The following is a 13,946-nucleotide window of genomic DNA, read 5'->3' as shown; positions in this document are numbered from 1 at the left end:
TAATTTTAGCTAATTTAATGGGTGTATAATTGTGTTTCATTGTGGTTTTAATGAGCATTTTCCTGATGAATAGTGGTGTAAAACATCTGTTCATGTGCTTATTGGCCATTCATATATCTTTTTTTGTCAAGTGTCTGTTCATGTCTTTTGCCACCCCTCAAAAAAAAAAATTGTGTTTTGTCTCACCATTAAATTATATAATTTAATTTTTAAAAAATATTTTCTGAACACAGTTCTTTTGTTGTATGTGTCCTGAATATTTCCTCGTCAGTGGTTTGCATTTCATTTTCTTAATGGTGTCTTTTGAAGAGCCAAAGTTTTAAATTTATCATTAAAAATAATAAAAATTTTATCATTTTTTCCTTTTATGTTTCATTCTATTTGTATTCTATTTAAGAAAACTTTGCCATCCCTAATTGCAAAGATTTTTTCCTTTGCTTTCTTCCAGAAGTTTTATAGGTTTTACCTTCAGGTCTATGGCTCATTTAGAGTTAATTTTTATGTATGGTGTGTTATAAAGGTCAATATTAATTTCTTTCCATTTGTATATCCAGTTGTTGAAAAGACTATCCTTTCCCTGTTCAGTTGCCTTGGCATCTTTGTTAAAAATCAGTTGAACATGTATAGGTGTGGGTCTGTTTCTGGACTTTCATTATTCTCTCCTGTTAATGTATATGTCTATCTTTTTGCCAATACTAAACTGTTTTGATACTGTAGCATTAGAGTAAGTCCTGAAATCAGATAAGGTAAGTCATCTAACTTTGTTGTTTTTTTCAAGATTGTTTCAGCTATTATATTTTCTTGGCCTTTTTATATAAATTCTACAATCAGTTTGTTATTTCTATAAAAGGAAGCATGCTGGAGTATTGACTGGTATATGTATTGAATCTATAGGTCGATTTAGGGCGAACTGCCATTTTAACAATATTGAATTTTCTGATTTATGAGCCTGTTATATTTTTCCATTTATTTAGGTCTTCAATTTCTCTCACCAGTGTGTTGTAGTTTTCATTGTAAAATTCTTGGATGGCTTTTCTTAGATTTGTTTCTGGGTTCCTAGATTTGTTCCTAGGTTGCTGTGTTTTTTGTTATTGTAAATGCTATTATTTTTATAAGTTCATCTTCTAGTTGCTTGTTGCTAGTAGCTAAGAATACACTTTTTAAAAAAATATTTATTTGGTTGTGCTGGGTCTTAGTTGCAGCAGGCGAGCTCCTTAGTTGCGGTTCGCAGGCTCCTTAGTTGCAGCACATGGGCTCCTTAGTTGTGGCCAGCGGGCTCCTTAGTTGTGGCATGTGAACTCTTAGTTGCGGCATGCATGCGGGGTCTAGTTCCCTGACCAGGGATCAAACCCGGGCCCCCTGCATTGGGAGCGCGGAGTCTTGACCACTGCGCCACCAGGGAAGTCCCACAATTGATTTTTGTATTTTAGCCTTGTATCCTGTCACTTGCTAAATTCATTTTTTTAAAATTAATTAATTAATTAATTTATTTTTTGGCTGTGTTGGGTCTTCGTTGCTGTGCTCGGGCTTTCTCTAGTTGGCAGTGAGCGGGGGCTACTCTTCGTTGCGGTGTGCGGGCTTCTCATTGTGGTGGCTTCTCTTGTTGTGGAGCCCCGGCTCTAGGGCACGCAGGCTTCAGTAGTTGTGGCACATGAGCTCAGTAGTTGTGGCTTGCGGGCTCTAGAGCACAGGCTTGGTAGTTGTGGCACACGGGCTTAGTTGCTCCGTGGCATGTGGGATCTTCCTGCACCAGGGATTGAACCTGTGTCCCCTGCACTGGCACGCAGACTCTTAACCACTGCACCACCAGGGAAGTCCCTCAATTCATTTTTTTTTTTTTTAAGTTTAATTTTTTTTAATTTATTTATGGCTGTGTTGGGTCTTCGTTTCTGTGCGAGGGCTTTCTCTAGTTGCGGCAAGTGGGGGCCACTCCTCATCGCGGTGCGCGGGCCTCTCACTATCGCGGCCTCTCTTGTTGTGGAGCACAGGCTCCAGACGCGCAGGCTCAGCAATTGTGGCTCACGGGCCTAGTTGCTCCGTGGCATGTGGGATCCTCCCAGACCAGGGCTCGAACCCGTGTCCCCTGCACTGGCAGGCAGACTCTCAACCACTGCGCCACCAGGGAAGCCCTCACTTTTAATTCTAGTAATTATTTCATATATTTCCTGAGATTATCTTTGTAAACAAACTGAATAAAATCTGTTAAAAAAATCTGCAAGTAGGGGCAGTTTTACTTTTTTCCTTCTGATCTTTATGCCTCCAGTTTCTTCTTATGTCAGTTTGGTAAGTTGTATTTTTTAAGAAATTTGTTCATCTTAATTTGTCAGTTTTTTTGGCATAAAGTTTTTTGAAGTATTCTCATTATTTTAATGTCTGTATGATGTATAGTAATAACCCCTCTTTCATTTCTGACATTGGTTATTTGTGGTATCTTTGGCATCTTTTTTTCTTGATCAATCTAGCTACAGTGTTGTCAATTTTGTGATCTTTTCAAAGAACCAGATTTTCTGTAATATCTGTTTCCTAATTTATGAATTTCTCCTTTTTATTATGTTGTTCCTTCTATTTCTCTGGGCTTACTTTGCTCTTCTTTTTAAGGTACCTTAAGATGAAATCTTAACTCATCGATTTTAGATCTTCTTTTCTAACATAAGCATTTACAGCTTTAAGTTTCCTTCTAAGTACTGCTTTAGTTGCGTCCCACAAATTTTTTTTTTTTTTTTTTTTTTTTTTTTTAAATTTTATTTATTTATTTATTTATTTATGGCTGCGTTGGGTCTTCGTTTCTGTGCGAGGGCTTTCTCTAGTTGCGGCAAGCGGGGGCCACTCTTCATCGCGGTGCACGGGCCTCTCACTATCGCAGCCTCTCCTGTTGCGGAGCACAGGCTCCAGACGCGCAGGCTCAGCAATCGTGGCTCACGGGACCAGTCGCTCCGCGGCATGTGGGATCTTCCCAGACCAGGGCTCGAACCCGTGTCTCCTGCATTGGCAGGCAGATTCTCAACCACTGCGCCACCAGGGAAGCCCCCACAAATTTTGTTATATATATTTTTGTTGTTATTCACTTAAAATATTTTTGAATTTCCCTTGTGATTTCATTTTTGACCCATGAATTATTTAGAATTGGATTCTTTAATTGCCAGATTTATTTTTTATTTTAGATACCTTGCTATTCTTGATTTCTGATTTAATCCTGATGTGGTCAGAGAACACATGTATGATTTTCATCTTTTTAAGTTTAAAGTTTATAGCCCAGTATATGATCTATCTTGTGAATGCACAGTGTGCTCTTGAAAAGAAAGTATATCCCATAGTGTTGGATGTAGTGTTCTATAAATGTCAACTACAGCAAGGTGGCTAATAGTGTAGTTCAGATCTTCTGTGTCTTTACTCAATTTTTGCCTAGTCTGTCAGTTCCTAAGAGGAGGAGGACTTAAAATTTCTGGTAAGATTGTAGAATTGTCTACTTTTCTTTTTCTATCAGTTTTGCTTTGTGTGCTTTGAGCCTCTATTGTTAGACACATGCAATGAGTAATTATGTCTTCCTGATGATTTGTCATTTTAATTATTATGAAGTGTCCCTTTTTATCTCTGGTAATACTCTTTGTCTTGAAGTCTATTTTATCTGATATTAAAATGGCCACTCTAGCCTTCTTGTGTTTGCTGATGGCATGGTATAATTTTTTCATCCTTTTACTTCCAATCTACATATGTCTTTATATTTAAATAAAGTGTGCTTCTGTAGGCAGCATATACTAGGATATTGCTTTTTTATTTACTCTCCCAATCTCTGACTTTTAACTGGAGTATTTAGACCGTAAACATTTAAATTAATTGCATGATTGGATTTAGGTCTACCATTTAATTATTTGTTCTCTCTACTCTGTTTTTTGTTCCTCTGTACCTTCTTTTGGATTATTTAAATGTTTAGTGTGCCATAATTTATCTATTTGATTTTGACTCTCTCTCCTACTCCCCCCCCCCTTTTTTTTTCCTTTGAGGGGGTGGTTTGGTAGTGGTTGCTCTAGGAATTACAATATACATACCTACCCTTTCATCATCTACTTAGAGTTAAAATACTACCACTTTGCTTAAATGTAGAAGCCTTAGACCATATAGATTCCTTTAACCCCCTACCTGCTGACCATTAAATTATAGTTGTCATATATATTACATCTACATTTATTGAAAACCTTACAAGATAATGTTAAAATTTTGCTTTAAAGAGTTTTTAATATTTACCTGGCTGTTTGCCATTTCTCTTGCTCTTTCTTCATTCTTAAAAATCCAAATTTCTCTCTGGTGTCATTTTTCCTTCAGCTGGAATTATTTCCCTTAGCATTTTTCATACAGCAGTCTGCTGACAACAAATTTTCTTAGTTTTTCTTCATCTGAAGAAATATTCCTAAAGGGTATTTTCACTGAATATGGAATTTTGGATTGATAAATCTTTTCTCTCAGGATTTTAAAGATGTTGTTGTGCTGTCTTGTCCTTGGTTTCTGTTGAGAAATTCACAATCATTTGAATCATTGTTCTCTGTATGTAATATGTCATTTTTTTCTCCCTGCTTTCTGGATTTTTAAAAAATCTTCAGTTTGAAACAGTTTCATTAAGATATATCTAGGTGTGTTTTTCTATTGAGTGTTTGTTGAGCTCCTTAAATCTGTAAATTTAAGTTTTTCATTAAATTTGGGGGATTTTTCCACCATTATTTTTTTTCAAAAATTTTTCCTCAATCTCTCTTTCCTCTTCTTCTGGGATTACAACTACGCTTAAGTTAGATCTTTTGATATTGACACCACAGCTTGTTGGGGCTTTGTTGACTGTTTTTCAGTGTTTTGTCCTCTTTATTCTTCAGATTGGATAATTTCTATTGATCTGTCTTCAAGTTCATAGATTCTTTCCTCTGCCATCTCCATTCTATTACTAGCCCATCCAGTGAGTTTTTATTTTCTTTGTTATTTTTCAGTTTTAAAATTAATTTGTTCTTTTTTATGATTTCTATTTTTCTGCTGATAATTCCTACATTTTCCTTCATTTCCAGTGTGTTTTCCTTTCTATCATGGAGCATAGTTATAATAGCTGCTTTAAAGGCTTTGATAGTTCCAACATCTGCATCATCTTCCAACATCTGTTTATCATCTGTCCTTTGAGAATTGCTCACATTTTCCTGGTTCTTTGTGAATTGCATAATTTTGGAATTTATTCTCAAGATTGTGAATGTTATTTGTGTAGACTGTGGGTCTTTTTAGGATCTTCTGGGGATTGTTGCTGTTTTTATTTTAGCAGGTAACCTGTTTAGGTTCAGACCATAAATTCTGTCCTACTTTCTGAAGGCATTGGTTCAGTGGAACTGAGGTTCCATTCTTTTGAGTCTTTTCTATGATGGTTTAGAGCTCAGGGGTTAGTTTGAGACTTTTTCAGGTTTTTCAAATCTTGTTTCAGTTCTCCAAGCTTTTGATATATTGGTTTGGATCTGTCTCACAATAGTAGCTCAGGGGTTAGGCTGAGACTTGTGTAGTTTGTTTAAATCTTATTTCACTTTCAGAGTCTTCGCTAAGCTGGTTTGGGTATGCTCCACACATACATAGCTCAGGTTAAGCTGTGATTTGTGTGGATTTGTACACAGAAATATGAGGTCACCTTCTTTGCCTGTCTCTTCTCCATGATTCCCCCACATTCTCTAGTCTATAGAGACCCCTTTTCCTGGTTTCTAAGGCCAGAAAGATAGAGTTTCTATGAGAATTTAGGCTGCCCATGCTGGTCTGTGAGTGGGGGCCACCCTTGTTGCAAAGCTGCATGTGAGAGAAAAAAAAAACTGGGAAACATACCCCATGTGGCTCACTTCTCCCAGTTTTAACTCTTCTCCACAATCCACCTACTTCTGTTTACTTTTTGAGGTCCAGAGTTTTTAGTTGTAATCAGCAAGAGGAATGGGCCATAGTGGCTGTATGCCACTGTGCCAGAACCAGGACATCTCTGTATTAAATTTGTAATGTTGGACCTCAGGTACAGAGCTGAGAATCATTTTTCCCTTTTTGTAGCATACTGACTTTGTAAGTCCCTGTTATTTTTTGTTTTCCCTATCCCCACATCCATCCCCTTCCTCCCAGAGACAACCATACTAACAAGTTTGATATTTGTCCTTAAATATTTATGAGTCCTTATAAAATAGCTAGTGCTGTTTACTTGTGTGATTGTTTTTAATTTACTGAATTGACATTGTACTGTACATCTTGTTCTGTTTCTTTTTTTATTAAACAGTATGCTTTTTAGTTATGTTCGTATCTCTAGATGTGTAGAAATGGTTTATTGCTTCTAACAACTGCATAATATTCCCTAGCAGGCATCTATCACATTTTACTTTTATTTATTCCTAAGAATGGTCACCTTTGTTACTTCCAGCTACCTGCTACCACAGACCTCTATGTGTAATTGTTACCAACCCTACCTCTAAAGTGTTGTCTTGAATCTGTCAGTTTATCATCTCTACTACGAAATCTTAGTTCAAGTTCAAGCTTTCATCATCTCTTATCCATACTGTTGCAATAAGCTGCTAACTCTTCTCCTTTCTTTCACTCATCCTCCATGGGTCATCTTTCATACAGCATCCAGAGTGACCTTTCTAAACCATAAATCTAAGGCAAGCCTCACACAGTTAGTTAGCTGGAAGAGGAATGTCTCAGAGATCCTTGGACTACACTTTGAGAACTGCTGCTTTACCACACTTTGAGCCATCTAGAAGATACTTTGTCACTACTCAGTAATGTTTGTTGACTATATACTGACTCGTCTTAGATTTAGAAATTTGGGTCCAGCCGTATACCAGACTTCTGGCCAGCTTAACTCAGACAAGATAGCACCCTTCCTTTAGCTATGGGATCTAAGTATCAAGTTGCCTAAGCAAGACAGGGTGCCCTGACATCAAGGTGTAGTGGTTACGGTCCCTCTGCCAGAGAAATAGGGAGGCCTGGACATACCTGCTTACAGATCCAGGGCATCTTCTGAAGGGTCATGGAACACCCTATTTTACTACTTTCTTTTCATTGATGGTTTAGGAAGGAATGCCTACTTGGGCTATAGAATGATCATTTATGTGGACTGCTTATGCTTTCTGATTATAGTGAAGTATAATAATAATTATATGTATTGTACTCGGTCAACTATTTTAATTGTTAGAAAATTACAATCTAAATTGTTTTTATTATCAGACTTCTTCGTTTTTTGCACAGGTAACCAACTTGATTATCTTCTTATGATGTAATGTAAGTAATAGAAACTTTACTCCAGACCCTCCTTTGTGGTGTTTATCTTTGTGTCGTGTTAGTAGCAGGACCCAGTGCTCCATAAAGGATAATAGTTTCCAGTACACTATACCTCACGATGACTCCTTAAGCGGCTCATCATCTGCTTCTTCTTGTGAACCGGTGAGTGATTTTCCAGCCTCCTTCCGAAAGTCTACCTACTGGATGAAGATGAGAAGGATCAAGCCAGCTGCTACTTCCCATGTTGAAGGTATTAGTATCAGTATCTTATTCCAAAGACAGGGAACTCTCTAAAGTTATATTTGAGGTAGCTGTTGTAAATGGCTCTTAAAGTATTAAGTACCACGTACGTGTTCGTTATTAGTGGTTGAATTTTTCTTTTTTTTTTTTTTTGGCCGTGCCGCTCGACTTGTGGTATCTTAGTTCCCCAACCAGGGATTGAACCTGGGCCATGGCAGTGAAAGCACCAAGTCCTAACCAGTGGACCGCCAGGGAAGTCCCCAGAAAATTTTTTTAAGGTGTTAGGCTGTCATATACTGTTAGCTTCATGAACTGTCCCTCTGTTTTACAGAGTGAAATTCTGCTGATCTTACTCCTCTAGGTTATATGGTATAGCCTTTCCTCTTCATACGAATTGAACTTTCTTTCCCGTTGCTCTAGTTTGATCCTCTGTTGAGGGTTTAGGGGCTAGTGTAAGGATTATTCTAAGTGGAATTTATTAGTAGTTATAGTCTGAAGGGTTCTTAGTAGCCCTTTATCTTGAACAGTTAGCCTCAAATCAGGATCAAACAAATGACACTGCCTGAAGGATCTTATTTTTCATAGGGAACAGTTGATCACTTGGGATGGAGAACAGTACAAAAGGAAAAGGGAAGGTTGAGTCAGTTAATGAAAAGTTATACCAACTTCCCTAAAAATGTTACAGACACTTCTGTAAGACCTGTGCTTGCTGATAATCTTTCCCTTTGGTGGTCTTGTGATCGATGATTTGAAGGCGGGCATAGATGTTCTCATATAAACCATACTGAGATTTTGTTTTGTTTTCCTATGTTATTTCAGGGTCAGGTGGAGTATCAGCCAAAGGAAAAAGGAAGCCCAGGCAGGAAGAAGATGAAGACTATCGAGAATTTCCTCAGAAGAAGCATAAGCTTTATGGTAAGGGAGTAATTTTGCTAATTCTTTTTCACTGCGTGCCTGGGCTTTATTCTCTGAAGGTGAAAGGGAGAGGGACCTTAGATTTTGGCCCTTAAGCAGTTTGGAGCCCTTTGAATTTTTTGGCAAGGAATGGCCTCCATCCTGCCTTTTTTTTTTTTTTTTAATTTTGGCTGCACTGGATCTTTGTTGCGGCGCACGGGCTTCTCTAGTTGTGGCGTACGGGCTCTCTAGTTGTGGCGCACGGGCTTCTCTGGTTGAGGCTCGCGGGCTCTAGAGCTCGCAGGCTCAGTAGTTGTAGCGCGCGGGCTCTCTAATTGCAGCGTGTAGGCTTAGTTGCGGTATGTGGGATCTTAGTTCCCTGACCAGCGATTGAACCCGGGCCCCTTGCATTGGGAGCGTGGAGTCTTAACCACTGGATCACCAGGGAAGTCCCCCCATCCTGCCTTATTTTACCGTTTTCTTCTGTCATGATCTAAGGGAGTCATTTGGTTGAGGGAGTGGGGCCTAGGGTGTTGAGAAGAGGAGGAAAGAGATTTTGGTGCTAGAGAGGGGTCAGCAAAGGTGATGTGTTGGGCTTCAAGTTTCTGTCTTGCGTCAGGGAGGAAGCAACGGCCTAAAACTCAGCCTAATCCCAAAGCCCAGGCTCGTCGTATTCGGAAGGAACCACCAGCTTATGCAGCAGGTATGCCTTCTGTTGGAAGCTTTGTGAGATCTGGTTCTCTCATTCTGTCTTTTTTGTTGTTGTTGGTAAAGGAATGATGTACCAAAGCATTTTTTTAGGGAGGCACTTATTAAGCGCATGGCTTTGGAGGTCAGTCACGTTTGTTCAAGTTTTGGCTCTTCATTAATTTTTTGACCTGCCTCTTAATTTCTGCAAACTTCAGTTTCCTTGTCTTTAAATAGGAATAATAAAGGCAGTCAGAATTGTTGTGAAAATTAAATGGGATAAAAACATTTAACAAAGTCTCAGGCACATAGGAAACACTTGGCAAACTGATTGTTTTATATCTCAGTATCCCATTCTTATATGCTACTATGAAAAATATTACCCATTGACAGTTATACGTTAGTAAAACTGGGAAAAAAATTATTGCTCATTTCTTTAAGCCACTGGGCTTTGGAGTGGTTGTTGGATGGTTTTGATCGTGGGGAATTGAGTAGGAGTTTCAGAAACTCTTCACTGCCTGAAAAAAATTATTTCTAGAAGTTATATATAGCAAGAGTCTTTCCCCCAGGAAGAGGAAAAGCCACTTTATGATACTTTTCCTAAAATCTGGGATTGTGCTTTTTGTTTCTGGAGAATACTGCAAATTGTAAGTGTTCCTTTCTCTCCTTTGTAGGCAGTTTAGAGGAGCAGTGGTACTTAGAAATTGTGGATAAAGGCAGTGTCTCCTGTCCTACCTGCCAGGCAGTGGGGAGAAAGACCATAGAGGGCTTAAAGAAACACATGGAAAACTGCAAACAGGTTAGATATTTTGTGGCATTTCATAACTGTTATGACTTTTTACCCAAACTTTAAATCTCTGGCACTGTGTTGGATATGCTGATTATTGTGGAGAAGAGGCAGCATTGTGTCATAGAGAAAACATAGACTCTGGAGTCTGACAGACTTGGGTTTGAATCTTCATTCAGCTACTTACTAGTTGTGTCATTTAGCTTTCTGTGTGTGGACCTCAGTTTTCTCATTTATAAAGTAGAGATAGTTACTACCTTGTGTAGTCCATGAGAGGATAAAAAAGAAACATTACATGCTAAGTGCCTACCCCATTACTTGGCAAATACTGGCACTCAGTAAATGGTAGTTCTTATTATTTTGAAAATGAATAGCCTTTACCTCTTTGCCCTTGAGGACATGACAATGAGCTTTTGGGATTTTGAGATTCATTGACTATTATAGAATTTGGGAAATAAAGGAGATACAGACCAGAGCAGTTGAATAGGACTTTGTGACATTCTATTTCTCTGTTGAACAGCCTGGCCCTGAGCAGTATTTTTCCCTTGTAGGAAATGTTCACTTGTCATCATTGTGGGAAACAACTTCGTTCACTGGCAGGGATGAAGTATCATGTCATGGCAAATCATAATAGCTTGGTAAGAGTGTCTTCTGTGCTATATGAGCCTATGTGGTATTTGGATGCCTTTACTTGGACGAGTGTAGATAAATCAGTGGAGATGGCTAAGGCTCTGGGACTTCATGGGGTGTTAAGTAAGAAGACCCTTTAGATAGAAGAGTTACACACAATGAAATGTGGATACATAGGTATTTGTGTTTAGGTTAGCCCAAAGGTTCATATCCTGGGAGGTAGAGGCTTTGAACTCTTAGTTCCTTTACATTCACTCCACTGTTTAGGAGAAGATGGAGAAAGCCAGGAGTCAGACAACTTAGACTTCATGGGCATCAGCTTAGGTACTAGTCCAGTCCTTGATTCTCCTATGATAGAATTTTTTTTTGTATCTGTCTTGTCCATGAGTCATTTGCCTGTTTGCTTCTCTTGCTTTCTAGCCCATCTTGAAGGCTGGAGATGAAATAGATGAGCCAAGTGAGAGGGAACGTCTCCGAACAGTTCTCAAGAGACTGGGAAAGCTGAGGTGCATGCGTGAGGTAAGAGCCCAAAGACAGCAACTCCTTCTGCCTGGAGTCTCAGGTGAATGTCTTTCTGTTATTCGCTTCCACGTCTCCTACTTCTCCCTTACAGACCTGGTTTTGTGTCATCTTCCAGCATAAGAGCGACTTCTGTTTTTCAGGGTCTCCTGAACTCATTAACAGTTCTTTATTTTCTTTCTCATCTCCAGAAGTTTGTTCTCCCTTTTCCCTTTGTTTGAAGGAGTTTCTTTGTCATCCTTTCTTTAGTGTGATAAAGAGGATTGTAGTAACCTCATGTGAGGAACTTTGATATTGCTGGCTGTTTGATATTGGGGTGGAGTTGGATCGTAGACCAAGGAGGAAGCTGTGACACAGACGAGGTATACAGTTCTAGTTTACTGATTGCTGACTAAATTGATTGAATATCATACTTGGTGGTAGATAGGACAGCAGTTGGGCCAGGGACAAGGAAGGGTTGTGCCAATGGGAAATGCTGGAGAGGGTCTAGTGATATCAGAGCGTCTGTTTTTATGATGTGGCTATTTGGAAGTTTAGAAATCATATAAAAATATGTAAGATTATAATATAGGCCTCTCTCCTTTGTTCAGAGTTGCTCTAGTAGCTTCACCAGCATCATGGGATATCTGTATCATGTCAGAAAATGTGGCAAAGGGGCTGCAGAGCTGGAGAAGATGACCCTGAAATGTCACCACTGTGGAAAGCCATATAGATCAAAGGCTGGACTTGCGTATCATCTGAGGTCAGAGCATGGGCCTGTGAGTACTGATTGCTTTCCAGACCCTGTTTGGGGATCTGTTCTGCGGTGACTGCTTGCCCCTGCATCTTTCCTACATCCTTGGTTCCTCATTTGTAGTCCCTTGTAATCTGAATGTTTTTGTTCTCTCTCTTCCTTGTTCTTTTGTGCTCTCCTGTCTGCTGTTTGATCATTATTAGGTTAAAGAAATCAAAGTTCATTGTATAGTCTGGGCAGAAGTAAACTCATTACTATATTTTTAAAGCTTAAGGCATTCTCCCTAAGCGAGAAATTTTGTGGGATTCTATCCAGCTGATTCCTCTATTCCAATTTTTTTGTCTTGACTTTTTCTTTTCCTGATTACATTTCTAGGCTCCCCCACCTCGTTTTTTTTTTTTAGCGTTAAGTTGCAAGATATAACTTACATATGGTAATTAATATTCACTCTTTTTAGTATACAGTTATAAGAGTTTTGACAAAAACATACAGTCATGTAATTACCACCGTGATCAAGATATAGAACAATTTGATCATGCCCCCCAGATTCTTTTGTGTCCCTTTGTAGTCAGTTGTTCTTCCCATCCCCAGCCCCTGGCAACCACTGATCTATTTCCTGTCCCTATAGTTTTGCCTTTTTGGAATGTCATATAAATGGAATCATGCAGTATATACCCTCTTGAGTCTGGCTTCTTTCACTTAGCATAATGCATTTGTGATTCATCCGTGTGTTGCAGGGATCATTAGTTCATTCCTTTTTGTTTCTGTCTAGGAATTCCATTGTATGGATATTTCACAATTTATCCATTCACCAGTTGAAGAGCATTTGAGTCGTTTCTAGTTTTTGGCAGTTTTGAATAAGCTGCTATAAATATTTACATAAAGGTTTTTGTGTGAAAATAAGTTTTGTTTTTGTTTTTTTTTAAATTAATTAATTTATTTATTTCTGTTGGCTGTGTTGGGTCTTTGTTTCTGTGCGAGGGCTTTCTCTAGTTGTGGCAAGCGGGGGCCACTCTTCATCGTGGTGCGTGGGCCTCTCACTATCGCGGCCTCTCTTGTTGTGGAGCACAGGCTCCAGAGGCGCAGGCTCAGTAGTTGTGGCTCACGGGCCTAGTTGCTCCGCGGCATGTGGGATCTTCCCAGGCCAGGGCTCGAACCTGTGTCCCCTGCATTGGCAGGCAGATTCTCAACCACTGCGCCACCAGGGAAGCCCTGAAAATAAGTTTTAATTTCTCTTGGGTAAATACTTAGGAATGGGATTGTTAGGTCATATGATAAGTGTATGTTTAACTTTGTAAGAAACTGCCAAACTGTTTTCCTAAGTGGCTGTGCCATTTTGCATTCTCACCAACAAAGTATGAGAATTCCAGGAGCTTTGCGTCTTTATCAGCACTTGCCCTTGTCATGCTCATTTTTTAAATCCATTCTAATAGGTATGTAGCAGTATTTTACTGCAGTTTAAATTTGCATTTCCCTAATGACTAATGATATTGACCATCTTTTCATCTGCTTATTGGCAATGTCAGTCTTTAGTGAAGTTTCTTCTTTAGTGAAGTGTCTGTTGAAATCCTATGTTCATTTTATTGTTGCAGTTTTTGTTGTCTTGCTATTACGTTTTAAATATATTTTGAGTTTTTTATATATTCTGGACACAAGTCTTTTATTTATTCATTTATTATTATTATTATTTTTTGCTGCACTGTGCGGAGTGCAGCATCTGAATTCCCCGACTGGAGATCAAACCCGTGCCCCTTGCATTGGGAGTGCAGAGTCTTAACCACTGGACCAACAGGGAAGTCCCTGGACACGAGTCTTTTAGCAGATACATGTTTTGCAAATATTTTCTCCCAGTCTGTAGCTTGTCTTTGCATTTTTTACAGTGTTTTTCAAAGGGCAGAATTCTTAATTTTCATAAAGTTCAGTTTATCTTTTTTTTTCCTTTTATGGAAAATGCTTTTGTTGTTGTATCTAAGATGTCTTTGCCCAATCCAGTGTATAATTTTCTTTTGCTGCATTATAACAATCACCATAAAATTAATGGCTTAAACAACACAACTGTATTATCTCACAGTTTATTAGGCCAGAAGTCCAGGTTACAGCATGGCTCAGCTGGTTCCCCTCACAAGAGGGGAACCAGAGAGCCGTAGAGCCTCACAAGAGGGGAATCAAAGTGTCGGTAGGGCTGTTCCT

General features: G+C 38.9%; 1 protein-coding gene across 4 annotated transcripts in view; it reads left to right on the top strand.

The window, feature by feature from the left end:
• The window catches only part of ZNF512 (zinc finger protein 512), a 32,421-nt gene that overhangs the window by 3,167 nt on the left and 15,308 nt on the right, over positions 1–13,946 (top strand). Inside the window, exons 3-9 of one of the 4 annotated variants that reach the window (XM_059893353.1) lie at positions 7,332–7,516; positions 8,326–8,421; positions 9,020–9,103; positions 9,762–9,886; positions 10,426–10,512; positions 10,925–11,023; positions 11,614–11,781. In XM_059893353.1, the coding sequence (XP_059749336.1) occupies positions 7,332–7,516; positions 8,326–8,421; positions 9,020–9,103; positions 9,762–9,886; positions 10,426–10,512; positions 10,925–11,023; positions 11,614–11,781 (844 nt within the window). Of the gene's footprint in view, positions 1–7,328; positions 7,517–8,325; positions 8,422–9,019; positions 9,104–9,761; positions 9,887–10,425; positions 10,513–10,924; positions 11,024–11,613; positions 11,782–13,946 lie in introns of all 4 variants that reach the window. The other 3 variants (XM_059893352.1, XM_059893355.1, XM_059893354.1) reach the window with 3 other exon arrangements.

The sequence above is a fragment of the Balaenoptera ricei genome, chromosome 13, assembly GCF_028023285.1.
Source record: "Balaenoptera ricei isolate mBalRic1 chromosome 13, mBalRic1.hap2, whole genome shotgun sequence".
Classification (NCBI taxonomy): Eukaryota; Metazoa; Chordata; class Mammalia; order Artiodactyla; family Balaenopteridae; genus Balaenoptera; species Balaenoptera ricei.
The sequence above is the reverse complement of the archived record's forward strand: the minus strand, read 5'-3'. Positions and strand labels throughout refer to the sequence as shown.